The sequence below is a fragment of the Oncorhynchus mykiss genome, chromosome 11 (assembly GCF_057628025.1).
Source record: "Oncorhynchus mykiss isolate SJ-2025 chromosome 11, ASM5762802v1, whole genome shotgun sequence".
Classification (NCBI taxonomy): Eukaryota; Metazoa; Chordata; class Actinopteri; order Salmoniformes; family Salmonidae; genus Oncorhynchus; species Oncorhynchus mykiss.
In genome coordinates, this window is record NC_143032.1 from 62551186 (window position 1) to 62578925 (window position 27740).

At 43.1% G+C, this 27740-nt stretch overlaps 1 protein-coding gene across 2 annotated transcripts; it reads left to right on the plus strand.

The window, feature by feature from the left end:
• Positions 1-1560: 1560 nt before the first annotated feature.
• On the plus strand, positions 1561-27594 carry LOC110536129 (ATPase MORC2A). Of its 2 annotated transcripts, XM_021621710.3 has the most exons (27): positions 1561-1754; positions 2454-2626; positions 4378-4431; positions 4728-4762; positions 5962-6030; positions 6180-6270; positions 6447-6555; positions 6791-6950; positions 7044-7155; positions 8262-8387; positions 11882-11961; positions 12122-12204; positions 12319-12404; positions 12503-12643; positions 12755-12909; positions 16656-16784; positions 17178-17283; positions 17364-17583; positions 22787-23053; positions 23191-23448; positions 23838-23963; positions 24618-24675; positions 24883-25021; positions 25219-25392; positions 25512-25605; positions 25765-25953; positions 26050-27594. In XM_021621710.3, the coding sequence occupies exons 2-27, from the start codon at positions 2559-2561 to the stop codon at positions 26116-26118; spliced, it is 3198 nt and encodes a 1065-aa protein (XP_021477385.3). In that variant the 5' UTR covers positions 1561-1754; positions 2454-2558; the 3' UTR covers positions 26119-27594. The 2 variants fall into 2 exon arrangements, with proteins under 2 accessions (XP_021477385.3, XP_021477387.3); XM_021621712.3 differs by lacking the exon at positions 23838-23963 and having other exon boundaries at positions 1567-1754.
• Positions 27595-27740: the final 146 nt, after the last annotated feature.

A 27740-nucleotide genomic window follows, 5' to 3' on the forward strand; every position in this document is an offset into this window, starting at 1 on the left:
ACCCGGAAGCCAGCCTCGCCAATGTGTCGGAGGAAACACCGTTCACCTGATAACCAAGGTCAGCCTGCAGGCGCCCCGCCCGCCACAAGGAGTCACTAGAGCGCGATGAGCCAAGTAAAGCCCCCCCGGCCAAACTCTCCCCTAACCCGGACGACGCTGGGCCAATTGTGCGCCGTCCTATGGGACTCCCGATCATGGCCGGTTGTGATATAGCCCGGGATCAAATCCGGGTCTGTAGTGACTTTAGCTACTATCACACAGCTTGGACAACCATGAATACCCCACAAGACATGCCACCAAAGGTCTCTTCACAGTCCCTGAGTCCAGAAGAGACTATGGGAGAAGCACAGTACAACATAGAGCAATGACTAGATGGAGCTCTATTCCACATCAGGTAACTGATGCAGTAGAATCAGATTTAAAAAAAACAGATAAAAATACACCTTTACAGCAGGGAACAGCAGGGAGTGTGAAGAGACACACACAAAAGGTACAGACATAAGCTAGCACAGGCACTCTACACACATGTACAATTTAATATTCTAGTATGGTTGTATTATACATTTTGTATTGTAGATATCTAGTGGTGTAATAATGTTATATGATGTACTTTTTTATATTTTGTTTTACATTTAATGTAAGTGCCTTAATATGTTTGGACCCTAGGAAGAGTAGCTGCTGCCAATGAGAATCCCTAATAAATACAAATATTGACGACGTCCGTCCTAGCTCGCTCATTAATGTCTTCATCGCAATATTGCCTCTTTTCCGCTCGTCGTCCCCTTATGCCGTAGTTTGTACATCTCAATTGTCAGTAGAAACCACATTGGTTTAAGCTAGTATCAGCCATATAAGCTGTTTTTTTAAGGCAGTAAATTAGGCTGAATGAACTGTTTTGCTGCTAGGCAAGGCTCAGCTAATAGCCAGGTGTAGCAGTGGTAAGGATTCACTGAAAAGCAATCGTTTGTCACCGTTATGGTGCAATTCATGTTTTGTTTAGTGTTGTGTAGTGGCTTTGCTGGCATGAATGTACTTTGTTTGGTTAATTTGCCCCACCAAGAAATGCATGATAAAATCGCCACTGCACGCTGCATGAGGCAAATAGTTGTCACACCAGATACTGACTGATTTTCTGATCCACGGGGACTACCTTTTCTTCTAAAGTATCATGTGAAATCCATAGATTAGGGCCTAATGAATTTTTATATTTCCTTATATGAACTGTGACTCGGCAAAATCTTTGAAATTGTTGCATGTTGCGTTTATATTTTTGTTCAGTATAGTTAGGATTTGTACAAAAACGTTTACCCGACCGGTAGTTTAGAGGGTAGAGTAGGAAACTATGGAACATTCATGTAGTTGACGAGTAATTAACCGTTTTCCGGCACAATTTGTTGAAAGCGCCAATGCCTTCTGAAAGCCTCGTTTTCCAACCCGTTTTCCCGTCAATATTAAAAACCGGAAACAATAATCACCGCAATTTGACCCCTGTGCAAGTAGCACGAAGATGGACAAATCGGAGTAATGTAAATAAATCAGATATGTTCCTATTGGTGTTCTGATGCATGGTAGAGGCGGGCGTACACTTCGGACCCTCCTTTCAGCTGTGCGCGAGGGAGGGGAGAAAGGCGAGGAGGTTTTCGCGGCCTGCGGTGTGGTTCTATTTCGGAAATCAGTAGTTATCGCTTCATTCTGAACCGACGGATGTTTTACACGGACCTAAATTCAATTTGAAGCGGCGGGTGCTCTAAACGGTTTGCATATTGGATAAATATAAATGCTAATATGTTCTTTACATGTGTTTGCCCAACTAGCTAGCTACATGGGGATGGGTAACGTTACCAGAGATTGTGGATGTGAGACAGCCAGGATAGGTTACTAGCTACTGTAGTAACTAGCTTGGTCAGTTGACTAACCATTTGTTAAAGCATTGTTGGACATTGCAACTCTCCATCACTGACAATGACCGTGTCTCTTTAATCATCAATACTCGATAATAAAATGACGTCAAGATTTAGCCTAGATGAGTCTTCTGGAATGATCCAAATAAGACTCACGTGGGAGGCCTGTTTGTGCTGTTAGCTTGGCGGCTGGTTTGAATGGAGGGTTACCTGGCTCATGGTTTATTGTAGAGTGGGAGCAGACAGAGGGGGGCATGTATAGATAGACTGTGTGATGATAGTAATAAGTGATAACATGTCTTAACCTCATAGAAAAAAACTCCTAACCAATCATGTATTGCCAATCACCACAATACTTATTCTCAAGTTTGAATACTCATACTGTTCAACAGGACTTATTCCCTCTTCAGATATCTCAATGCTTTTCCTTCAGTGGTATTTGTGCTTCTTTGCTCCTTATGAAAGCTCATTATATTCCAGGCACCATCATACTGTCTTTGACATCATTCATACTGTTGACCAGTGGCACTGACTGCTGCTGTGATTCTGTAGGTGCATGAAGCTCTTGAATAAAGCTCTTGAAAAGCCTCACCGGACTGAAAGGAAGTCAGAAAGAAGACCAGGAAGAGAACAGGAAATAGCTTTTAGCAAGTGGAGATGGCCTACTCTAACTACAGCACACTGAACAGGGCTCAGCTCACCTTCGAGTATCTGCACACCAACTCGTAAGTACCGTCTGGGGTAAATACATAACATAACACACTCCACAAAATCACACTCATGCTACACATCACATGGAGGTCACAAATTGCCATAGGGCAGTGCTCAACTCACAGTGGGAATTCTGTTTTGGGGTGAAAAAATACATCACATGAAAGTGTTTTTCCAATGTACACATTGTAAGAGGAGAGGAATGCCATTGTGTCTGGCAAGTGATAATGATCTACAGATTGGCCACACTATGGAGCAGGATATTTCATGTCTTGGACACTGACTGTCACAAACATGAGTGACTAAAATTGTGCCTTCAGATGTTTCACAAAAGATGGTTGAATAGACTACATACAAATAAACAATGCTAAAAAGCCTTTTTACAGCAAAATATTGCTACATCAAAAGGTTGAAAGACCTTCGTGATCAAAACACAGAGGAGTAGAAAGTCAAATGGTTGCTAATGGTACCTACATAACCAAGTCATTGAATCCAGCTGATACAGGACAGCTGTCCAGTGTGTCTGAAATGTTGTTACTTCCCTGAAAACACTGCATGAACAACTACTGTTGGACAGTTAAGGGCTCAGAAGGCCAGTGGTATGAGGGATATCTGGACAGGAGAGAGAGATGTGCTTTGGACTAGGGCCAAGATGAGATGAGAAAGAGAGACTAACACCATCAAATAGCACAACATAAATAGCTGCTGCAACTTGTAGATCAACACACTCCCCCCTCAAGTCGTGAAGTTATGTCACTGGAGGCTTGAACATATAAAGCCCTGTTGACATAAAATGGCTATCAATCATACTGCCTGACTATGTAGGACTCATGACATCACCAGAGAACAACTGTTCATGTTTGATGAGGATGCAGGCAATGAGAGAATTTCATTTGAGGAAGCGTAACACCCCTGCCCCTCAACACACATACTGTACTTCATGTGCTGTTGAACTCTATCAACACCACATTCATGGGTTTTCAGAGCAAGCAATAATATCCCCACGTGTATTTTATTTATGTTCTCACGTTTGGAGAGGATAGCGATTATAACCGGTATAGCAGGTATAACAAAGAGCCTCCTCTTATACATTATGCCCATGGTTATATTTCCTTGGACTCTACCCTCGCCTATGGCAATTCCTCTCAAACAACAAAATGAAAGGATGTGATACCTTCACTGGAATAAATTAATGGGACAGCCGAAAGATGAAGGATACAAACTGCATTCAAACCTGAATTGTTCATCCCTGTTGGCCGACTGAGTCAAAGCCTTGGCATTATTTCTGGGAGCTAGCATGTGTCTTCAGGTCTCAAGCAAGGTTACTCAGTTTATCAGAACACCATTGCTACACAAGCACATTAACATGGGACTCCAGTAGAGAATCTCAAACAAAAACCCAAATCCACGGAAAAGTATAAACGTTATCCGTGGGATGTCCCAACTCTGATGTCACCCAATTGAAGTTAAACATTTAAACGGTTTAGGGTAGGGATGTTCCAAGGAACCTGGATAGCACTAACCATTATGCCATCCGTCAACTTTGACCAATGATTCGGCCACACCCCATAACTCACACGATGTTATCCAACCCCCAGCCGGATGATCTCACAGGGCCCAAACCCCATGTTAAACACACTGATGTTTACACTGACTTGCAATTGTGCTTGCTCACATGCACTCTCCTTACCTCAGCAAGCGTTTTGGAAATTGAGCTTTTTAAGGACCAGAACTGTAGGTTGATTGGCTGGTTATTTGTTTCCAGGACAACCCATGAGTTCCTGTTTGGAGCTCTGGCTGAGCTGGTGGACAACTCCAGGTACCAACGATGCATTTCTCTCTGTTGTTATCCACAATTCTCTGCTTTTCTACCTCTACCCATCCAAAATGTTTGTACGTATGTGGGACATCATCTGTAGGTGTTAGTCAATCACAAGGGGTCAATTGCAGCGGAACAATAGTGAACTGATCTAGGATTAAACCTGTGGGATTTGTATAAGTGTTATTATTCACTGTATTCTGAAAATAAAGGTAAAAGCCTAGGAACCACATCTAACCACACTGGTTTTTATCTGTCTTCTGATTGGTTTGTCACCTGCCAATCATCTCCTACAGGGATGCCAATGCCACCCGGATTGACATCTACACAGGTACACACATGCATACACACAAATATATTGGTTCTCATACACAGGTACATAGACACAAATCTACATACACTGAACAAAAATAAAAGCGCAACATGTAAAGTGTTGGTCCCATGTTTCATGAGCTGAAATAAAAGATCCCAGAAATGTTCCATATGCACAAACTTGTTTCTCTCAAATTTTGTGCACACATTTGTTTACATTCCTGTTAGTGAGCATTTCTCCTTTGCCAAGATAATCTAGCCACCTGACAGGTGTGGCATATCAAGAAGCTGATTAAACAGCATGATCATTACACAGGTAGTGGGGACAATAAAAGGCCATTCTAAAATGTGTAGTTTTGGCACACAACACAATGCCACAGATGTCTACAGTTTTGAGGGAGCGTGCAATTAACATGCCGACTGCAGGAATCTTCACCAGAGCTGTTGCCAGAGAATTTAATGTTAATTTCTCTACCATAAGCCGCCTCCAATGTCCTTTTAGAGAATTTGGCAGTATGTCCAACCGGCCTTTAAACCGCAGACCCCATGTATGGCGTTGTGTGGGCGAGTGGTTTGCTGATGTCAATGTTTTGAACAGACTACCCCATAGTGGTTATGGTATGAGCAGACATAAGCTACGGACAACAAACATAACTGCATTTTATCGATGGCAATTTGAATGCACAGAAGTATCGTGACGAGATCCTGAGGCCCATTTCTTTTAAGGTACAGTATCTGTTACTAACAGATGCATATCTGTAATTCCCAGTCATGGGAAATCCATAGATTAGTGCCTAATGAATGTATTTAAATTGACTTGTTTCATCATATGAAATATAACTCAGATAATCTTGGAAATTGTTGCATGTTGCCTTTATAACTTTTGTTCAGTGTTTATATACGAAAACATTACATTCCTCACCTATAACCCCTCTGACAATACTATACATACCACACATTGCCTATCCACAATCTAGAATACCTGGAGTGCCAATGATTACCTGACTACGGATTTTAATTATAAGCTACACCCAGACTTTGACTAGTTCTCATTTTGGAAAGTATAGTTTTCGCAATTGAAAAAGCCTTTATGTCAAAACTAGTTCTGTGTGTTGGGCTCTCTCTCCCCCTCTTGTATCTAACCTGTGCGTGGCTTTCGATGTCATCCACCTCCTATTCTAACCTGAGTCTAATCTCGCTTCTCCTCGTGGCCAACAGAGAAGAAACAAGACTTGCGTGGAGGCTACATGCTATGTTTCTTAGACGACGGCACAGGAATGGACCCCAGTGAGTTCCACTCAAAATATAATGACTAGAGTAGACATGTACAGTAATCGAGTTGATCCATATATCTATTTATAAGCTTTAGTAAATACCATAGTAAGCAACAGTCAACCATATATGACGGTTATATTTCCCTCTTATCTCTCTCACAGACGAGGCGACCCATGTGATCCAATTTGGGAAGTCCAGTAAGCGTACACCAGATTCCACTCACATTGGCCAGTACGGGAACGGACTCAAATCGTAGGAAACTCTTTAATCTTCCCTCACAATCAAAAAAGTCCATTTTGCAGACACTTTCATTTAAAGAAACTTACTGTACATACATTTATAGTGTTTTTATGTGAAGCCCGCTGTAATTTAATCTAGCACCAAGCTCTCACCAAGTGAGCCAAATCATTTGTGTGTGTTTTCTCTAGGGGTTCCATGCGTATTGGGAAAGATTTTATTCTGTTTACCAAGAAGGACAACACACTGTCCTGCCTGTTCCTGTCTAGAACATTCCATGAGGAGGAGGGGCTTGACGAGGTGAGGGGTCAGCTACAGCAGGCACTCTTCCATCCAGCAGACCCAGTGATGTCACACGTCAAGTGTCTTAAAAAAATAGTGTATTTATTTTGTGAATCCTGTTAGCCTTCGACTTTCTGAAAAAGGGTTTACTGACTATGTCCTGCTATTTGAAACGACACTCTGCGTCATCATAACATCACCTCTTGGGAAGTGTGACTGTGTGTAGCTTAAGGTTGTCTGTCTCCCCCGTCAGGTGATCGTACCCCTGCCCACCTGGGAACTGCTGACCAGACAGCCAATCACGGGAGACCCTGAGAAGTTTGCCATAGAGACGGAGCTCATCTACAAATACTCTCCTTTTAAAAACGAACAGCAGCTGATGGAACAGTTCAACAAGATAGAGGGCAGCAGCGGTGAGACGTGTGGCTGTATATGGGTGTCGTGAGTTGGCGTGTGTGTGTGTCAGACTGTATGTGTAGTTGATCATCCTAACCTTGTGTCTGTAGGTACATTGGTGATCATCTATAACCTGAAGTTGATGGACACCAGAGAGCCAGAGCTGGATGTGGAGACAGACCACCAGGATATCCTGATGGCTGGAACCCCCTCAGAGGGAGTGTAAGTATGGTGTGTGATAGAGGTCTTCATAGGTCCAAAAAGTTGGACTCGTTCCGAAATGGACCTGGGACTTTCCCACCCGGACACGATATGCATAAATACATTTTTAAAATAGAGACCTGTTATGAACGAACCCAAGGATAACTAGACCCGTTCAGTATAGACCTGGTTAGATTCAGTCCGATCCGAGTGAGGGAATCAGCAGAAAAGTCCTTTTTAAGCTACTTTATTAACCGGAACTGATAAAGCGCGAGAGAAGGGAGAGAGCGGTCAAGATGCCGCTCTAGCAGACGGGGGAGGGGCCGTACTGTGAAATGGGGAAGAGGGAGGGAGAGATGAGACGGCAACCAACCAAGCCGGCTCCTGCTATAGTAGACTTTGCGACCATAGCTAGTTTATTTATCATCAAATATCAATACGTAGCACCTGTCTTGATTGCATCAAACCGGAAGAAGCAAGTCAAGCTAACTAACATTAGTTCGATAAGTTAATTGAGGCTGTAGTGCATGCACTTTCTCATCCTACAGTTACAAATAACAACAACTCCATTCAGAATATTAAGGAGAGCCTACCTGTTGGCTCTTGGTCATTGTAGCTAGCCTATTCTTCTCCTTTAACTTTTAATTCCATCATTTTAATTCAATTTTCCATTGATTAGATATCTCCTAACTTTTGCCACACACTGAGGCTCTATGACTGTAGCCTATTGCCGCTTTGATGATTTATGATTGGCCAAATACAACAGCAAGCTACACGTGCCACACATGAAAAGCAAGAGCAGCAGCATAAATTATAAAATGTCTCTTTCTCCTGCTGTAGTTTCCTTTGGATCTGTATAGGCCCTTCTGGACAAGTCAGTTAAAATTACACATACCCGAGATCCGTAACAATCAGATCCTACTCAGACCCGTGACATTTAGGATTCTGGATCCAGACCACTCGGGTCCTGGATTGGGTATTGGGATACAGGTGGATCCCTGAAGACCTCTCGTGTTTGTGTGGAAGTATGTTTCAAAGAAAATATTTAAGGCCTTTTCTGTGTCACATCACCGGAAAACTACCTAGGACTTTGTGTTTATGTTGATTGTATCACTTCCCTCATACAGGAAGCCAGAGCGTCGGTCGTTCCGAGCATATGCTGCTGTCCTCTACATCGACCCCAGGATGAGGATCTTCATACAGGGACACAAAGTCAGGACCAAGAGACTGTCCTGCTGCCTCTACAAACCCAGGTTTGAAATGTCAAAATAATAGTAGAGAGAATTATTTATTTCAGCTTTTATTTCTTTCATCACATTCCCAGTGGGTCAGAAGTTTACATACACTCAATTAATATTTGGTAGCATTGCATTTAAATAGTTTAACTTGGGTGCACTTGGCTTAAGCTTGTAGCCATCCACAATCTTCCCACAATAAATTGGGTGAATTTTGGCCTATTCCTACTGAGAGAGCTGGTGTAACTGAGTCAGGTTTGTAAGGCCTCCTTGCTCGCACATTCTTTTTCAGTTCTGCCCACAAATGTTCTATAGGATTGAGGTCAGGGCTTTGTGATGGCCACTCCAATTCCTTGACTTTGTTGTCCTTAAGCCATTTTGCCACAACTTTGGAAGTATGTTTGTGGTCATTGTCCATTTGGAAGACCCATTTGCGACCAAGCTTTAACTTCGTGACTGATGTCTTGAGATGATGCTTCAATATATCCACATAATTTTCAATTCCTCATGATGCCATCTATTTTGTGAAGTGCACCAGTCCCTCCTGCAGCAAAGCACCCCCACAACATGATGCTGCCACCCCCGTCCTTCACGGTTGGGATGGTGTTCTTCGGCTTGCAAGCCTCCTCCTTTTTCCTCCAAACATAACGATGGTCATTATGGCCAAACAATTCTATTTTTGTTTCATTAGACCAGAGACATTTCTCCAAAAAGTACGATCTTTGTCCCCATGTGCAGTTGCAAACCGTAGTCTGACTTTTTTATGGCTGTTGTGGAGCAGTGGCTTCTTCCTTGCTGAGCGGCCTTTCAGGTTATGTCGATATATGACTAGTTTTACTGTGGATATAGATACTTTTGTACCCGTTTCCTCCAGCATCTTCACAAGGTCCTTTGCTGTTGTTCTGGGATTGATTTGCACTTTTTGCACCAAAGCACGTTCATATCTAGGAGACGGAACGCATCTCCTTCCTGAGCGGTATGACGGCTATGTGGTCCCATGGTGTTTATACTTGTGTACTATTGTTTGTACAGATGAACGTGGTACCTTCATGCGTTTGGAAATTGCTCACAAGGATGAACCAGATTTGTGGAGGTCTACAATTTTTCTTCTGAAGTCTTTGCTGATTTCTTTTGATTTTCCCATGATGTCAAGCAAAGAGGCACTGAGTTTGAAGGTAGGCCTTGAAACACATCCACAGGTACACCCCCAATTGACTCAAATTATGTCAATTAGCCTATCAGAAGCTTCTGAAGCCATGACATAATTTTCTGTAATTTTCCAAGCTGTTTAAAGGCACAGTCAACTTAGTGTATGTAAACTTCTGACCCACTGGAGTTGTGATACAGTGAATTATAAGTGAAATAATCTGTTTGTAAACAATTGTTGGAAAAATTCCTTGTCATGCACAAAGTAGATGTCCTAACCGACTTGCCAAAACTATAGTTTGTTAACAAGAAATTTGTGGAGTGGTTGAAAAACAAGTTTTAATGACTCCAACCTAAGTGTATGTAAACTTCCGACTTCAATTGTATATGTATTTACACACACATACACACACAGTACCAGTCAAAAGTTTGGACACGCCTACTCTTTCAAGGGTTTTTCTTTATTTTTACTATTTTCTACAATGTAGAATTATAGTGAAGACATCAAAACTATGAAATAACACATATGGAATCATGTAGTAACCAAAAAAGTGTTTAACAAATCAAAATATATTTTAGATTCTTCAAAGTAGCCACCCTTTGCCTTGATGACAGCTTTGCACACTTTTGACATTCTCTCAACCAGCTTCATGAGGTAGTTCACCTGGAATGCATTTCAATTAACAGGTGTGCCTTGTTAAAAGTTCATTTGTGGAATTTCTTTGCTTCTTAATGCATTTGAGCCAATCAGTTGTGTTGTGACAAGGTAGGGGTGGAATACAGAAGATAGCCCTATTTGGTAAAAGACCAAGTCCATATTATGGCAAGAACAGCTCAAATAAGCAAAGAGAAACAACAGTCCTTTGTAACTTGAAGACATGAAGGCCAGTCAATACGGAACATTTGAAGAACTTTATACGTTTCTTCAAGTGCAGTCTCAAAAACTATCAAGCGCTATAATGAAACTGGCTCTCATGAGGACCACCACAGGAATGGAAAACCCAAAGTTACCTCTGCTCCAGAGGATAAGTTCATTCCAGTCTCAGAAATTGCAGCCCAAATAAATGCTTCACAGTGTTCTCAAAATCAACTGTTCAGAGGAGACTGTGTGAATCAGGCCTTCGTGGGGTGAATTGCTGCGAAGACAACACAACTAAAGGACACCAATAAGAAGAAGAGACTTGCTTTGGCCAAGAAACACGAGCAATGGAAATTAGACCGGTGGAAATGTGTCATTTGGTCTGGAGACCAAATTGGAGATTTTTGGTTCCAACCGCCGTGTCTTTGTGAGACGTGGTGTGTGTGAACGGATGATCACTGCATGTGTATTTCCCACCGTAAAGCATGGAGGAGGAGGTGTGATAGAGTGGGTTGCTTTGCTGATGACACTGTCTGTGATTTATTTAGAATTCAAGGCACACAACCAATATGGCTACCACAGCATTCTGCAGCGATACGCCATCTAGTTTGGGCTTAGTGGGACAACCATTTGTTTTTCAACAGGACAATGACCCAACACACCTCCAGGCTGTGTAAGGGCTATTTGACCAAGAAGGAGAGTGATGGAGTGCTGCATCAGATAACCTGGCCTCCACAATCCCCTGACCTCAATCAATCGAGGACAGCCATCTTCCTCGTTTGCAACACCCTACCGAGTTCCAAATTTCCTCTGGAAGCAACGTCAGCACAAGAACTGTTAGTTGAGAACTTAATAAAATGTGTTTCCATTCCCGATCAGCCACACACAAGCCTAAGATGACCATGCACAATGCCAAGCGTCAGCTGGAGTGGTGTAAAGCTCGCAAACCATTGGACTCTGGAGCAGTGGAAACATGTTCTCTGGAGTGATGAATCACGCTTCACCATCTGGTAGTGTGACTGACTAATCTGGGTTTGGGGATGCCAGGAGAACGCTACTTACCATGGTTCAGGCTAGGCCCCTTAGTGCTAGTGAAGGGAAATCTTAACGCTACAGCATACAATGACATTCTAGACTGTTCTGTGCTTCCAACTTTGTGGCAACAGTTTGGGGAAGGCCCTTCGATCGGTGTGGCAGAACTTGACTGGTCTGCACAGAGCCCTAAATCAGCCCCATCTAACACCTTTGGGATTAATTTTGGACACCGACTGCGAGCCAGGCCTAATCATCTCACATTAGTGCCCTACCTCACTAATGCTCTTGTGGCTGAATGGAAGCAATTCCCCTCAACAATGTTCCACCATCTAGTGTTAATGCCCTTGATTTTGGAATGAGATGTTCGACGAGCAGGTGTCCACATACTTTTGAGAGAGAGCGAGATCTCTCTAGGCAGGAATCTCTAAGTCCTGTTTGTCTATTCAGCTAAGTGTGGGTCTTTCTGTTTCAGGGTATATAAATACACATCAACTCGATTCAAAACCCGCGCTGAGCAGGAAGTAAAAAAGGCTGATCACCTCGCTAAGTTAGGTGAGTTTCCCATATCCATGCATGTGCGCGCACACACACACACAGATCACCTGGCCAAGATAGGCAAGGTACACACACACACACACACACACACACAGAGAGAACCAGGTCTGCCTTTAGAACCTACTACCCCCACTGACTGTGTGTGTGTGTTTTACAGCTGAAGAGAAGGCTCGGGAGGCGGAGAGCAAAAGTCTGTCTCTGGAGACCAAACTGGGAGACGACATGTCTAGAGAATCACGGGTAAGAACCAACATACGCACACCACTCTGCAAGATTAACAATATCTTGACCCAATAGTCTGACTCCTCTCCTCCCTTATTCAAATCACCCTCTCTCTGTCTCTGTCTCCTCCAGGTCATATTGCGTAAGGCCCAGGAGGGTGCCATGATGCTTCGCCGGGAGGCAGAAGTGAAGAAGAAGATTCAGGAGTCCAAACAGAAGTCAGTCAAAATATTAAACTTTACAAACCAACTTTATAAACAAACTAAAGTTAAGGAAAACTATAGAACTTTAACACTTCTCTCTCTCCCTCCCCCAGAGCGTTGAAGGACCCAAAAGAGCTGAGTTTTATCTTTGGGGTGAACATTGAGCAGAGAGACCTGGACGGGATGTTTGTGTATAACTGCTCTCGCCTCATCAAGATGTATGAGAAGACTGGACCTCAGCTGGAGGGAGGAATGTGAGTAACACACACTCCTTTCTTATTGACTATTGTCTGTGACCAGTGTGATGACCAGAAATGCTTTCTAATGGTGTGTGTGTGTGTATTTGTGTGTGTGCGCGCGCGCAGGGCGTGTGGGGGTGTTGTGGGGGTAGTAGATGTCCCATACCTGGTTTTGGAGCCCACTCACAACAAGCAGGACTTTGCGGACGCTAAAGAATACAGACACCTTCTGAGAGGCATGGGAGAACACCTAGCCCAGTACTGGAAGGACAGCAACATAGGTAACACACTTAACGTACACTGTGCCTTCAGAAAGTATTCATACTTCGTGACTTATTCCCCTTTTTGTTGTGTTACAGCCTGAAAATTGATTTTTTTATTTTTTTATGTCACCCGTCTACACACAATACCCCATAATGTCAAAGTGAAACATGTTTTTAGACATTTTTGCAAATGTATTGAAAATGAAATACAGAAATCTAATTTACATAAGTATTCACAAACCTGAGTCAATGCATGTTAGAATCACCTTTGGCAGCGATTACAACTATCTTTCTGGATAAGTCTCTTAAGAGCTTTGCACACCTGGATTGTTCAATATTTGCACATTATTCTTTAAACATGTTCAAGTCTTGCCATAGATTTTCAAGCCAATTTAAGCCAACTGTAATGAGGACACTCAGGAAGATTCAATGCCATCTTGTATTCAGAACAAAAAGTGAATTGCTTTGCCACATTTTTTGCAGTATTACTTTAGTACCTTGTTGCAAACAGGATGCATGTTTTAGAATATTTTATTCTATACAGGCTTCCTTCTTTTCACTGTCAATTTAGGTTAGTATTGTGGAGTAACTTCAATGTTGTTGATCCATCCTCCGTTTTCTCCTATCACAACCTTTCATCTCTGTAACTGTTTTAAGTCACCATTGAATTGGCCTCATAGCCTCATCTCCGGCAACAGAGTTAGGAAGGACGCTTATATCTTTGTTGTAACTGGGTGTATTGATACACCATTCAAAGTGTAATTAATAACTTCACTATGCTCAAATGGATATTCAATGTCTATTTTCTTTGTGGTTTTTACCCATCTACCAATAGGTGCCCTACTTTGCAAGGCATTGGAAAACATCCTTGGTCTTTGTGGTTAAATCTGTATTTGAAATTCACTGCTCGACTGAGGGTCCTTACAATTATCTGTATGTGTGGGGTACAGAGATACGGTAGTCATTTAAAAATAAGGTTGAACACAGTGAGTCCATGCAACTTCTGTGACTTGTTAAGCACATTTTTACTCCTGAACTTATTTGTGCTTGCCTTAACAAAGGGGTTGAAGTCATTTCAGCTTTTCATTTTTTATTAATTTGTAAATAATTCCACTTTGACATTATGGGGTATTGTGTGTAGGCTAGTGGGGGGAAAACATCCAAATGTAATACATTTTAAATTCAGGCTGTAACAACAAAATGTGGGAAAAGTTGAGGACTGTGAATACTTTCTGAAGGCACTGTACATAACCATAATAATGGTTAATCAGAGATGAATCACGCTTCAGGGTAACAATACATTATAGTAATTCTAGCATTAGAACGTTGACATTCTCTGCTTTTCAATAGTATACAACTGACATTGTAAGTTAACTGCTTGATATTGTTTTCAAAGCGTTCATAAATGAGTACAGTCAAAACAGTTCACCCCTACTTAAGTGTAGCCTACCATGCCCCTCTCCCTATGTCTAGGATGCAACATTAGAGTGACAGTGGAGAATGCAGGCAGATTGTTTGGTAGGCTAAATAAACGGATCGTAGAAAAACAGAAGCGTGGAAAAACAACTATTTAATCAGGTGAATAGCTCTAGTTAGAGACACACTACTGTTCATGAGCATAGTTGGGTCATTCTATAAATTAAGGGGCCAATGTGTGACATCCCGGGTCAAAATGTCAAAATGGTTAAATAAAAATGTAATATAATACAATGGGTTCTGACAATAATAATAACCAATAATGAAATCATTATCCTTAAACTCTTCAAGCAAGTGTGTGTGAACTAGACATCCCATTCTTGCTTCCTCTGTCCTTGATTCCTCCAATCCTTGCCTCTCCTTGAAAGTGCATTGGAGCCCGAGGGGAAGAATCTTCCCTCCTCTCCCCCAATGTGCTTGGGGACCTTATCATTCAATGGGTTTTGATGAGGAGAGAGGATGCAATGAATCAAGGAAATGCAATTCAGATTATCCTAAGGACAGAGGAAGCAAGTATTTGACAGCTATTAAATATTTTTGACTGACTGACTGAGCTACAATAATACCAATAGCCTGTCCAGAAACAACCCCTAGCCCCTACTGTCTAGAGTCTAGACACTTGTGGATAGGCTTGGTTGAATTTTGTCAGTATTGCTTGCACCTGTCCAATTCTCTGAGATCTCCACAGTGTCTAGGGGTAGGAGCTAGGGGTTGTGTCTGGACAGGACCCTACAACCCTCCAGGTGTGGGGTGGACCTACAGCACTACACTTGAGGCTTTGGTTGGATGTTTCATTCCATTGCTATATACACACACAGATTTTCACAGGTGTAAGCTGGACACACCCACGACACCCTACCAGGCTGATCAGACATGTCTGGGTAGCTGGAGACCTGCTGGAAACACTGAAAAGATATATTTACATATGTACTATTCACACCCTTGCTTCATTCCAGCTAGTTAGTCAGTGGTTGCACATCTAACTATAGCTAGGGCATATTTCTAGTCTAGCAATAGATACAGTTGTTTTGGCTGTATAGCACCATTTAATAAGATTACCCATGGTAGCTAGGTTATATCAGTCAGCTAACCATTTACAGTAACAGCAGTTTATTAATAAGTCAATACACACCGACTGCAGAAATTGAGAACTCTTACCTTATATTGGCACTGTGGAATGGTACGGGAAGCTATTTATGAATAGATAATAGATGTATAGAAGGGTGACCTGCTTTGAAAGGACAGGAAGGGTTGGCTGTGCACTTGACCAGGCATTACACATTTAACCCCTACCCACTTTTGAACATTGAAATAAAACATTTTGTTTTTTTGTTTTTATATGCAAAAACAAATAAACAGGCTGTTTACACATTCCCGTTTACTCTGTTTTAACTTGGAAAGCAAACGATCAATACGTACACGGACCGTAATCTTACCTCAGAAATCTTGATTTAATGTTGTCCACAAAGCAGGCTTATTATCTTGATCGCTGTAACAGACACAAATGTTCTGTCAATTCTCCAGTTCCTCCGCACTTCGGGTGTTGTTAAATGGCGTGCAGTATCACACAAGCTCTTTATCACTTAACAGTCATTCAGAAAATCCTTTCCTGAATCAGCTGATGTTGCTCAATAATGTCCTAAGTAAGTAAGTAACTAAACAGCTAGACATGAAGGGTGTAATTATCATCAACTGCGTAATTATTTTAGAACCCTGTTAATGACGTATCAATTTTTGTTTTATTAATCATTAAAGTTAGTCTTTCTGTTTTAAAGTATTGGATTTTGCAATCACATACTTTATTTTGGATACGTGTTCCCATGAAAACTGTTTTCACACTGTAACATAGGGAGATACGGAATGTAAGGTTACAGTACACTTCCTACGAGTCCGACGGCAATATACAGGAATTTCACAGGATCAAGGTCAATGTGTAATTCAATTGTTAAATGCTTAGTATATGTTATAACAACAAACCGTATCATAAATGTAAAGAAAGAAAGATAGTGTTTTATGTCAACCAATTTTTGTATGACAAAGGGTTTAAACATAGGTTTGATTCAACTAATGAATTATATTGAATGTATCGGTGTTCCTCCGCTATTTCTTAACGGGGGGACAAATTTCAAATTATTATTCATGACTTTGTAACAGCTCCAAACAGTTGTCCACTACAAGAAATGCTCATTGGTACCCTAGTTTATAGAAAGACCCAGTTATGCGGTTGTATCGTTTCTGCGACATCCCTAGTCCAAATGACTGGAAAGTTTCTGCTTTCCCTCTTTTAGCTCAGAAGGGCATAGTGAAGTTCTGGGATGAGTTTGGGTACCTGTCTGCCAGCTGGTCCTCGCTCCCCTCGCCAGAGCAGAGGTACAAGAGACGCCGCGCCATGGAGATACCCCTCACCATACAGTGTGGTGAGTTGTACACTCACAGAGACACTGCTCACTCTTAACGTGTTGAGTCACACACACACACGAACAAATGCAAACAAACAAGCTCTGATGTTATTCTCTCTCCCTCTCTATCTGTAGATAAGTGTCTGAAGTGGAGGACTCTGATGTTATTCTCTCTCCCTCTCTATCTGTAGATAAGTGTCTGAAGTGGAGGACTCTGATGTTATTCTCTCTCCCTCTCTATCTGTAGATAAGTGTCTGAAGTGGAGGACTGATGTTATTCTCTCTCCCTCTCTATCTGTAGATAAGTGTCTGAAGTGGAGGACTCTGATGTTATTCTCTCTCCCTCTCTATCTGTAGATACATGTCTGAAGTGGAGGACTGATGTTATTCTCTCTCCCTCTCTATCTGTAGATAAGTGTCTGAAGTGGAGGACTCTGCCATTCCAGATGGATGCGGTGGATAAACGTTACCCGGACAGCTGGGTGTGTCTGATGAACCCTGACAGCACTCAGGACAGGTACACACACACACCGACACACACACACCTGCAGGGACACCAAATATATCACCAATATCTTATTTGTGTGTGTGTTGTAGGTGTGACGCGCCGGAGCAAAAACAGAACCTTCCGTGTGGGGTTCTGAAGAAGGACAGGCAGACGGCAGAGGACAAACAGAAAGAACTGACAGAGAAGATTAGACAGCAGCAGGAGAAATTAGAGGCTCTGCAGAAAACCAGCACCATCAGATCAGCAGCAGATGTGAAGAAGTTACCTCTGGACGTCAGCATGAGACCCATAAATGAGAGTTCCTCCCAGGTACCCACACACAGAGTCATACATATACTCACCTTTTACTGGTAAACACACACTACAGGTCCGTCACACACACACACACACAGTCACACATACTCCCCCTCTACAGGTAAACACACACACACTACAGTCATGTACAGTGCCTTGCGAAAGTATTCGGCCCCCTTGAACTTTGCGACCTTTTGCCACATTTCAGGCTTCAAACATAAAGATATAAAACTGTATTTTTTTGTGAAGAATCAACAACAAGTGGGACACAATCATGAAGTGGAATGATATTTATTGGATATTTCAAACTTTTTTAACAAATCAAAAACTGAAAAATTGGGCGTGCAAAATTATTCAGCCCCTTTACTTTCAGTGCAGCAAACTCTCTCCAGAAGTTCAGTGAGGATCTCTGAATGATCCAATGTTAACCTAAATGACTAATGATGATAAATACAATCCACCTGTGTGTAATCAAGTCTCCGTATAAATGCACCTGCACTGTGATAGTCTCAGAGGTCCGTTAAAAGCGCAGAGAGCATCATGAAGAACAAGGAACACACCAGGCAGGTCCGAGATACTGTTGTGAAGAAGTTTAAAGCCGGATTTGGATACAAAAAGATTTCCCAAGCTTTAAACATCCCAAGGAGCACTGTGCAAGCGATAATATTGAAATGGAAGGAGTATCAGACCACTGCAAATCTACCAAGACCTGGCCGTCCCTCTAAACTTTCAGCTCATACAAGGAGAAGACTGATCAGAGATGCAGCCAAGAGGCCCATGATCACTCTGGATGCACTGCAGAGATCTACAGCTGAGGTGGGAGACTCTGTCCATAGGACAACAATCAGTCGTATATTGCACAAATCTGGCCTTTATGGAAGAGTGGCAAGAAAGCCATTTCTTAAAGATATCCATAAAAAGTGTTGTTTAAAGTTTGCCACAAGCCACCTGGGAGACACACCAAACATGTGGAAGAAGGTGCTCTGGTCAGATGAAACCAAAAATTGAACTTTTTGGCAACAATGCAAAACGTTATGTTTGGCGTAAAAGCAACACAGCTGAACACACCATCCCCACTGTCAAACATGGTGGTGGCAGCATCATGGTTTGGGCCTGCTTTTCTTCAGCAGGGACAGGGAAGATGGATGGAGACAAATACAGGACCATTCTGGAAGAAAAGCTGATGGAGTCTGCAAAAGACCTGAGACTGGGATGGAGATTTGTCTTCCAACAAGACAATGATTGAAAACATAGAGCAAAATCTACAATGGAATGGTTCAAAAATAAACATATCCAGGTGTTAGAATGGCCAAGTCAAAGTCCAAACCTGAATCCAATCGAGAATCTGTGGAAAGAACTGAAAACTGCTGTTCACAAATGCTCTCCATCAAACCTCACTGAGCTCGAGCTGTTTTGCAAGGAGGAATGGGAAAAAATGTCAGTCTCTCGATGTGCAAAACAGATAGACATACCCCAAGCAACTTACAGCTGTAATCGCAGCAAAAGGTGGCGCTACAAAGTATTAACTTAAGGGGGCTGAATAATTTTGCACACCCAATATTTCAGTTTTTGATTTGTTAAAAAAGTTTGAAATATCCAATAAATGTCATTCCACTTCATGATTGTGTCCCACTTGTTGTTGATTCTTCACAAAAAAATACAGTTTTATATCTTTATGTTTGAAGCCTGAAATGTGGCAAAAGGTCGCAAAGTTCAAGGGGGCCGAATACTTTCGCAAGGCACTGTATTTATTTATTAATATATATTTTCACTGTTTATTTAGCCAGGTAGGCAAGTTGAGAACAAGTTCTCATTTACAACTGCGACCTGGCCAAGAATAAAGCAAAGCAGTTCCACACATACAACCACACAGATTTACACATGGAATAAACAAAACATAAGGTCAATAATACAGTTGAAAAAGTCTATATACAGTGTGTGCAAATGAGGTAAGAAAAGGGAGTTAAGGCAATAAATAGGCCATGGTGGTGAAGTAATTACAATATATCAATTAGACACTAGATTGATTGATGTGCAGAAGATGAATGTGCAAGTAGTGACACAGGGGTGCAAAGGAGCAAGATAAATAAATACAGTGAGGAATTGGCTTTGGGGGTGGCTAGAGAGATATACCTGCTGGAGCGCGTGCTACGGGTGGATGCTGCTATGGTGACCAGTGAGCTGATAAGGCGGGGCCTTACCTATCAGAGACTTGTAGATGACCTGAAGCCAGTGCGTTTGGTGACGAGTATGAAGCGAGGGCCAGCCAACGAGAGGGTACAGGTCGCAGTGGTGGGTAGTATATGGGGCTTTGTTGTGTCGTGGAAATTTCCTCTATTTACCAAATCATGAGCGCAAACCACAACACAAGTCAGAGTTAGTTATCAAAGTCCATCTTTAATTATATGAGCTCTATCACAACCCTGTGACTCTCAGATCAATTCAGTGTCTATCAATGAATTCTCTGAGAGCCCCCACTACATTGCAACTGAGATCCTTTAATAGCAAAGAACACACATAGTCAGACTGCATAGACATAATAAATCGTTCAGCTTTGTCTCCTTACTCAAACCCAGAACCATAAACCAATCCTCCATATCAACAGGCATATATCAAATTGTCATTTAGATACAACCAATTCTAAATACAACCAATCCTGGACAAGCTCACGGGGAGCATAGAATGATTCCAGACACTGCCATCCTCCTCTCCCCGATGGGAAAAGTAGGGAGTGACTGGCACACGGACACAGTGAAGCAAAAGATACGTTTACACATGATGACACCTTGACCTCTCCCCTCTCTGCGGCCCATGCAACTTAGTCTTGACATAGAACAGATAACTGCCAATGGCCACCACTATAGTACAACAAAATACATTCTTATGAGAAATAACTCACAAACATATGATGAATATAAAACATCTTACCTATGTTACCACCTAATTCTGATTATTCCCCAACATTTGACAAAACGGACGGGACTGTGATAGACTGCATCCAATTTGTTGAGTAGAGTGTTGGGGGCTATTTTGTGAATGACATCGCCAAAGTCAAGGATCGATAGGATGGTCAGTTTTACGAGGGTATGTTTGGCAGCATGAGTGAAGGATGCTTTGTTGCGAAATAGGAAGACGATTCTAGATTTAATTTTGGATTGGAGATGCTTAATGTGAGTCTGGAAGGAGAGTTTACAGTCTAACCAGACACCGAGGTGTTTGTAGTTGTCCACATATTCTAAATCAGAACCGTCCAGAGTAGTGATGCTGGGCGGGCAGGTGTGGGCAGCAATCGGTTGAAGAGCAGGCATTTAGTTTAACTTGCGTTTAAGAGCAGTTGGAGGCCACGGAAGGAGAGTTGTATGGCATTGAAGCTCGTCTGGAGGGTTGTTAACACAGTGTCCAAAGAAGGGCCAGAAGTATACAGAATGGTGTTGTCTGCGTAGAGGTGGATCAGAGAATCACCAGCAGCAAGAGCGACATCATTGATGTATACAGAGAAGAGAGTCGGCCCGAGAATTGAACCCTGTGGCACCCCCATAGAGACTGCCAGAGGTCCAGACAACAGGCCCTCCGATTTGACATGCTGAACTCTGTCAGAGAAGTAGTTGGTGAACCAGGCGAGGCAGTCGTTTGAGAAATCAAGGCTGTTTAGTCTGCCGATAAGAATGTGGTGATTGACAGAGTCGAAAGCCTTGGCCAGGTTGATGAATACGGCTGCACAGTAATGTCTCTTATCGATGGCTGTTATGATATCGTTTAGGACCTTGAGCGTGGCTGCGGTGCACCCATGACCAGCTCTGAAACCAATTTGCATAGCATAGAAGGTACGGTGGGATTCGAAATGGTCAGTAATCTGTTTGTTAACTTGGCTTTCAAAGACCTTAGAAAGGCAGGTTAGGATAGATATAGGTCTGTAGCAGTTTGGGTCTAGAGTGTCTCCCCCTTTGAAGAGGGGGATGACCGCAGCAGCTTTCCAATCTTTGGGAATCTCAGACTATATGAAAGCGAGGTTAAACAGGCTAGTAATAGGGGTTGCAATAATTTCGGCAAACAATTTTAGGAAGGCAGGGTCCAGATTCATACAGACATACTTACCTTCTACCCCAGGAATCATCAACAGGATCAGCCGCAGGCTGATTTTCTTTTCTTGAGCTGATGGTCAAGGGGCCGGAACATAATTAGAAATAATTAGTCGCTAATTGACCGCCGGAAGCCCAAACTAAAATAATATTTCACAAAACATAATCATTTCAAACCTTACTTACACTACATGGCAGTCGGTGTTCCAATTCATCCCAAAGGTGTTCGATGGGGTTGAGGTCAGGACTCTGTGCATGCCAGCCAAGTTCTTTCACACCGATCTCGACAACCCTTTTCTATATGGACCTCGCTTTGTGCACAGGGGCAGATCTCATGCTGAAACAGGAAAGGGTCTTCCCCAAATTGTTGCCACAAAGGTGGAAGCAAAGAATCATCTAGAATGTCATTGTATGCTATGGCATTAAGATTTCCCTTCACTGGAACTAAAGGGCCTAGCCAAACCAGGAAAAGCAGGCCATTCCTCCTCCACTGAACTTTACAGTTGGCACTATGCATTGGAGCAGGCAGCTTTCTCCTGGCATCCACCAAACCCATATTAGTCCGTCTGACTGCCAGATGGTGAAGCGTAATTCATCACTCTAGAGAGCCTGTTTCCACTGCTCCAGAGTCCAATGGAGGCGAGCTTTATACCACTCCAGTCGACGCTTGGCATTGTGCATGATGATCTTAGGCTTGTGTGCAGCTGCTTGTTGAAAGGTGGTATCCTATGACAGTGCTACGTTGAAAGTCACTGAGCTGTTCAGTAAGGCCATTCTACTGCCAATGTTTGTCTATGGAGATTGCATGGCTGTGTGCTCGATTTTATACACCTGTCAGCAACGGGTGTGGCTGAAATAGCTGAATCCACTAATTTGAATTTGTGTCCACATACTTTTGGCCATGTAGTGTATCTATTATCCATGGAAATACTTGAAATTAAAATAACTTGGAGCTAATTTTTCTGGTGCTTTTATAGTGTTCTGTCCAACAATATTCTTAACTCAGAAAACTTGGGGGACCAAATCCGGAATTCGGGCTGCCAGTTGGGGAACCCTGCTCTACCGGTTATACACACACACACACACGGTCTCCCTGATTATCTGAATATAATGTGTCTCCTGTTTTCTCTGTCTCTTAGGGAACCAGGTCGTCAGAGCGTGTGTCACGCCCTCGCTCCCCTCCTCTCCCCGCCCTCCTCAAGAACGCCCCCAGCCAGCCCCCAGCCCTCAACCGCAAACCCACATATTCCCCTCGACCGACCACCCGGCCTGCTGCCCCTCCCCCGGCACCCAGAGTTGACCAATCCAGAGCTGGAGCGAAGCAGTCACCCGCTCCAGCAAAGCCCGCCCCCAAAACTCCAGCCAAAGTCCCCGCCAAACCCACCCCTTCAAGCCGTACCTCACGGGTTAGTGTGTTGTGTTTTAAGCTGTCCTTTATCAAATCTTATGGTATATGTTAATGGTTGAAGCAGATATTTACATGATAGCTGTTCATATCTATGGTCCCTTAGCAGTAGCAGTAATATCTATGGTGTTTCTACAGACTCCAGCCAAATTGTCTCCTGGCAAAGCAACCACACCTGCTAGCAGCCAGCGCAAGAAAGTGATGGAGCAGGAGGAGAGTGAAGAGGAGGAGGAGGAGGAGGAGGAGGAGGAGGAGGAAAAAGAGGAGGAGGACGACAGCGAGGATGACAGTGAGGAGGAGGAGCCTCAGCCCAAGAAATCCAAGATGGTAACTGCAGTGGGGAATCGTGGGAAAGCTGTTGAGAAAGCTCCACTCAAACGGGGAAAAGTGACAGAGGTACAGTCTCTCACTCAATCGCTCTCTCTCTCACACACACTGCTCAGACTATCACGCTGTCAATCTATAGCATATTTCTATACAACATATCACACAGACAGAGGGAAGTACTGAATTTGTTAGAGCGAACGGAGAAAAGGGAAAAGGTGATGTTTGGAGGAAGAGGATAGTTAGAAAGATGTCCCCTTAAAATGAGTCAGGACGGAGAGATGATGTTAGGTATAGAGAGGGGGATAGCTCTTTTTGAGGAAGAAACAGACAATGGTTCTTTTGAAAGAGGAGAGGGGATGGGATGTATGAAGAACAAGAGACTAACACGTGGAACGGTCCAGAAGTCAGGCCACTGTACTGTTGACACAGATGTCTTGCGATGTCATCGAACCCCGCAGGTCCATACCCCCCCACCCAGCACCAAACCCCCGCCACCTGAGAAGAGGAGAGCTATCATAGCAACACGGCTGCCCCCCGCAACACCACCCCTGGCTAAACCCATCCCCACCCCCCCTAGAGCCAAGGTACCCATCTGCCACGGAGTTAGAGGCTACACTTGCCTTCTCTACTCATAATGGAATCGGCCCTATCCTTCTCTCTTAACTCTAATCATAATAGAATGGATCATACCCTTCTCTTACAATTGTACACTAAATGGAATGGGTCCAATCTGTCTCCTAACTCTACTCTTAATAGAATGTGTCCTATCCTTGTCTCCTAACTCTAATCATAATATAATGGGTCCTGTTTGTCTCCTAACCCTACTCTAAATGGAATGGGTCCTATCCTTGTCTCCTAACTACTCTAAATAGAATAGGTCCTATCCTTGTCTCCTAACTCTACTCTAAATGGAATGTGTCCTATCCTTGTCATCTAACTCTAATCATAATATAATGGGTCCAATCTGTCTCCTAACTCTATTCTAAATAGAATAGGTCCTATCCTTGTCTCCTAACTCTACTCTAAATAGAATGGGTCCTATCCTTGTCTCCTAACTCTACTCTAAAATAGAATGGGTCCTGTCTGTCTTGTAACTCTACTCTAAATGGAATTGGTTGTATTCTGCTCTCCTGCTCTTTCTTTTCTCACAGTTCAATAACACACCGCTCTTCCTGGTATTTCCTTACACACACTTACTGTTAGTTTGAACATTGTGTTTTCTGTGTGTGTGTTTTCAGGTGACAGACAGCACAGAGAACGAGGACCCAGAATATGATCTGAAGAATGCTCAGAAAGGTGATTTATTCCATTCTTGATGATAGCTCCAGCCATACATTTTGATTGGCCAAGAAGATTTCCGATTAGCAACAAGTCCACACGGAAAAGTGACCGTTTCACAGAATATCACGGACGCAATCTTTCCCCATTGAAAGCAGTTCAGCCAAGCCTGAATTCAGTTTCAGGACAATGCTTCATAAAACTTCTATGTGTTGTCTCCTGTAGATAAGGGTCTGTTGGTGGAGGTACGTGTGAATAAGGAATGGTTCACAGGCAAAGTTGTTGCTGTGGAAACCAGTAAGCAGAGCATTCGCTGGAAGGTGAAGTTTGACTACGTCCCCAGATCTACCCCCAAGGACCGATGGTAGGCGCACCAACTCACCGTGTCGGTGCTCTGTTCTCTTACGTTTATGTACATATGTATGTGTCATTTCCAAATGTTTATTTGTGTATTGATTTGATGACTTAGTGTTCTCAGGAGTTTTGGGGTGTTATTATGATGGTTAGGCAGTGAGGAGGTGAGGTTGTTTTTGGTATATCATTTATTGTTGTTGTTATTAGGGTTTTCAAAGGCAGTGAGGAGGTGAGGTTGATGCGACCGCCCTCTCCCCTCTCCCAGACCCCTGACACACAGCAAGGGGAGGGGACTGAGAAAGGCCCCCCCCCCATGGAACCTGACACCACCCAACCAGGATCCAGTCGAGAGGTGACTGACAACCTGGTCACCATGATGAGGTAACTATGATCACCCGATGCTCTGTCATTGAGTCATAACTGTTGGATTTTGGCCTCTAATTCCCTTTTTTCAAAGGGGATGTCATAGCTATAATTGTTGGTGTGTGTGATCTCTTCAGGACAGTGCTGCGTTATTTCTTCCCTCCTGATTTCCGGATCCCGAAGGAAGATGTCAACAGCATGACTGCAGAGGAGCTAGTGGCCTTCCCTATGGTGAGACTGACCCTGAACTTCTGACCTCTAACCAATGTCTTCTAGAGACCTACCCTGGAGTCTAGCCTGCTGCAGGCATTGTAGACAGTCATATCATTGTAATTCATACCAGAGCAATGTCTGTGTATGTATCTGACCTGTGTGCATGTGTTTCTGCAGAAAGAGTATTTCCAGCAGTATGAGCTGGGTCTCCAGTCTTTGTGTAACTCGTACCAGAGCAGAGCTGATGCCAGAGCCAAAGCTGTGGAGGAAAAGAGTAGCAGCGCTGAGACCAAACTCAGGGAGGCAGACGAAAAGCTACAGAAACTACGAACCAACATTGTACAACTGCTACAGAAAGTACAGGAGGTAAGACACACACACACCAACATCGAAGCTTTGCTACAGAAAAGATACGAGGTAACACACACACTGAATACTAATGTCTCTCCTTCCCTTCTGCAGGACATTGACATAAACACAGACGATGAACTGGATGCCTACATAGAAGACCTGCTGACCAAGGGGGACTAGAGAGGAGGTCTCTCCACCCGGTGCCTGACTCAGACAGCACCGCCCCATCTGATTCTCAGAACTCTGGTCCGTCCGGCCTTCCCAATGTGTACTGTAGCTCCTCTACAGACGCCCTTTACCCATAACTCCCTCCATGAGGCCTGCTTGCCGCGCTCTACACAGTCTACTGTGTCTTCTGATAGATCTGCAGATGGAGGAGAGGAGAGGCAGCTGCTGCCTGAACTGGTGCTGTTGCTGTTTGGTCCCTGAGTTTGTTTTTATAAAACTGCAGTATATGTTTTTCTGTTTCTCTTTCTGTTCCTATTTAGTAAGCATTAGCATGTTCTCATAATGGACGTGTATTTTTATTTAGTCCTTTTATATATCAACAATGTATGTTATATACAAGATATGTTAAGCTACTGTAGGTTAAGCCAACCAGTCCTGATTGACTGTAGAACTGAACTGTCATCAATCTGTAGGTGGTAATCAGATTCTGCGCACACACACACACACACCAGTCTGAGTAGGGCACCAAGCATCCCCGATCAAAGTTCCTGTGATGTAGATGACAGGCGTTTCTGTGATTTCAGAAGACGGTCTGTATTCTCCATATTGATCTGTGATCAGGTGGAGAGATATTAAATGAATCATAAACCAATAATCTGATAACGTCCTGACCTCTAATCCTGACCCACAACCCCTTTATTACCACCAGTCAGTCAGATGCAAATCCAGTTCCATTGAATTCCATATTTGATGTTAGCTGCAATCACTCTGGTCGAGTCTTTGAAAGCATGTTAAAGCATTAAGTTTCATCCATTGTCCCAGTGTTGATAAATCAAATCAGTGTTGCCTAGTGGCTTTCAACCTACTTTCTCCTACCCTCTCTCCCCAGCCTACCCTCCTCTCTCCCAATCCTACCCTCTCTCCCTCTCACCCTTCCATCCCCTCTCCCACCCTTCCCTCTCCCACCCTTCCCTCTCCCACCCTCCTCTCTCCCATCCTACCCTCCTCTCCCACCCTACCCTCCTCTCTCCCACCCTACCCTCCTCCTCTCCCCATCCTTCCCTCCTCTCCCCATCCTTCCTCCCTATCTCTCCCATCCTACCCTCCTCTCTCTCCCCACCCTGTCCTCCTCTCTCTCCCCACCCTGTCCTCCTCTCTCTCCCCTCCCTATCCTATTCTGACAGTGTAGTCGTCAGATTTACCAGCCAGCTTATTGAGGGTGTTTGGTTCTCCCAACGCCCTCAAGACTGAAGTACTTACTGGGTTTTATCAGTACGACTATCTATAACGTTTCCTCAGTACAACCGTATTATGTCCCAATTGTTTCCTCTTGCCATTGTGACCCAACGGTTCACTGTTTTCATTTAGTTCTCAGTTATTATCTGGATTCTGAGTATAGTTCTTTGTTCATATTATTCAGTGGTCATGTTTCTTCTAATAAGTATTTTTAACATGTCAAGGAAACATTTTATTAAAAGGTGAACGTTATTTTGTCTGGTGTGTCCTCATTGAGGGGAAAAATGCAGTATTTGTTACCTCTATATGGAGAAATAATCCATTTGGTTCCCAAACAACTACACAAAGGCATATTTACAAGTAATCAAATCAAATTTATTTGTCACATACACATTGTT

Excerpts from the sequence above, each read along its gene's own strand:
- LOC110536129 (XM_021621710.3), top strand. The coding sequence starts at position 2,559 with ATGGCCTACTCTAACTACAGCACACTGAACAGGGCTCAGCTCACCTTC. Across the intron at positions 7,156-8,261 it reads GGAACCCCCTCAGAGGGAGT|GAAGCCAGAGCGTCGGTCGT; the intron begins GTAAGTATGGTG and ends TCCCTCATACAG. Across the intron at positions 16,785-17,177 it reads ACCCCTCACCATACAGTGTG|ATAAGTGTCTGAAGTGGAGG; the intron begins GTGAGTTGTACA and ends CTCTATCTGTAG.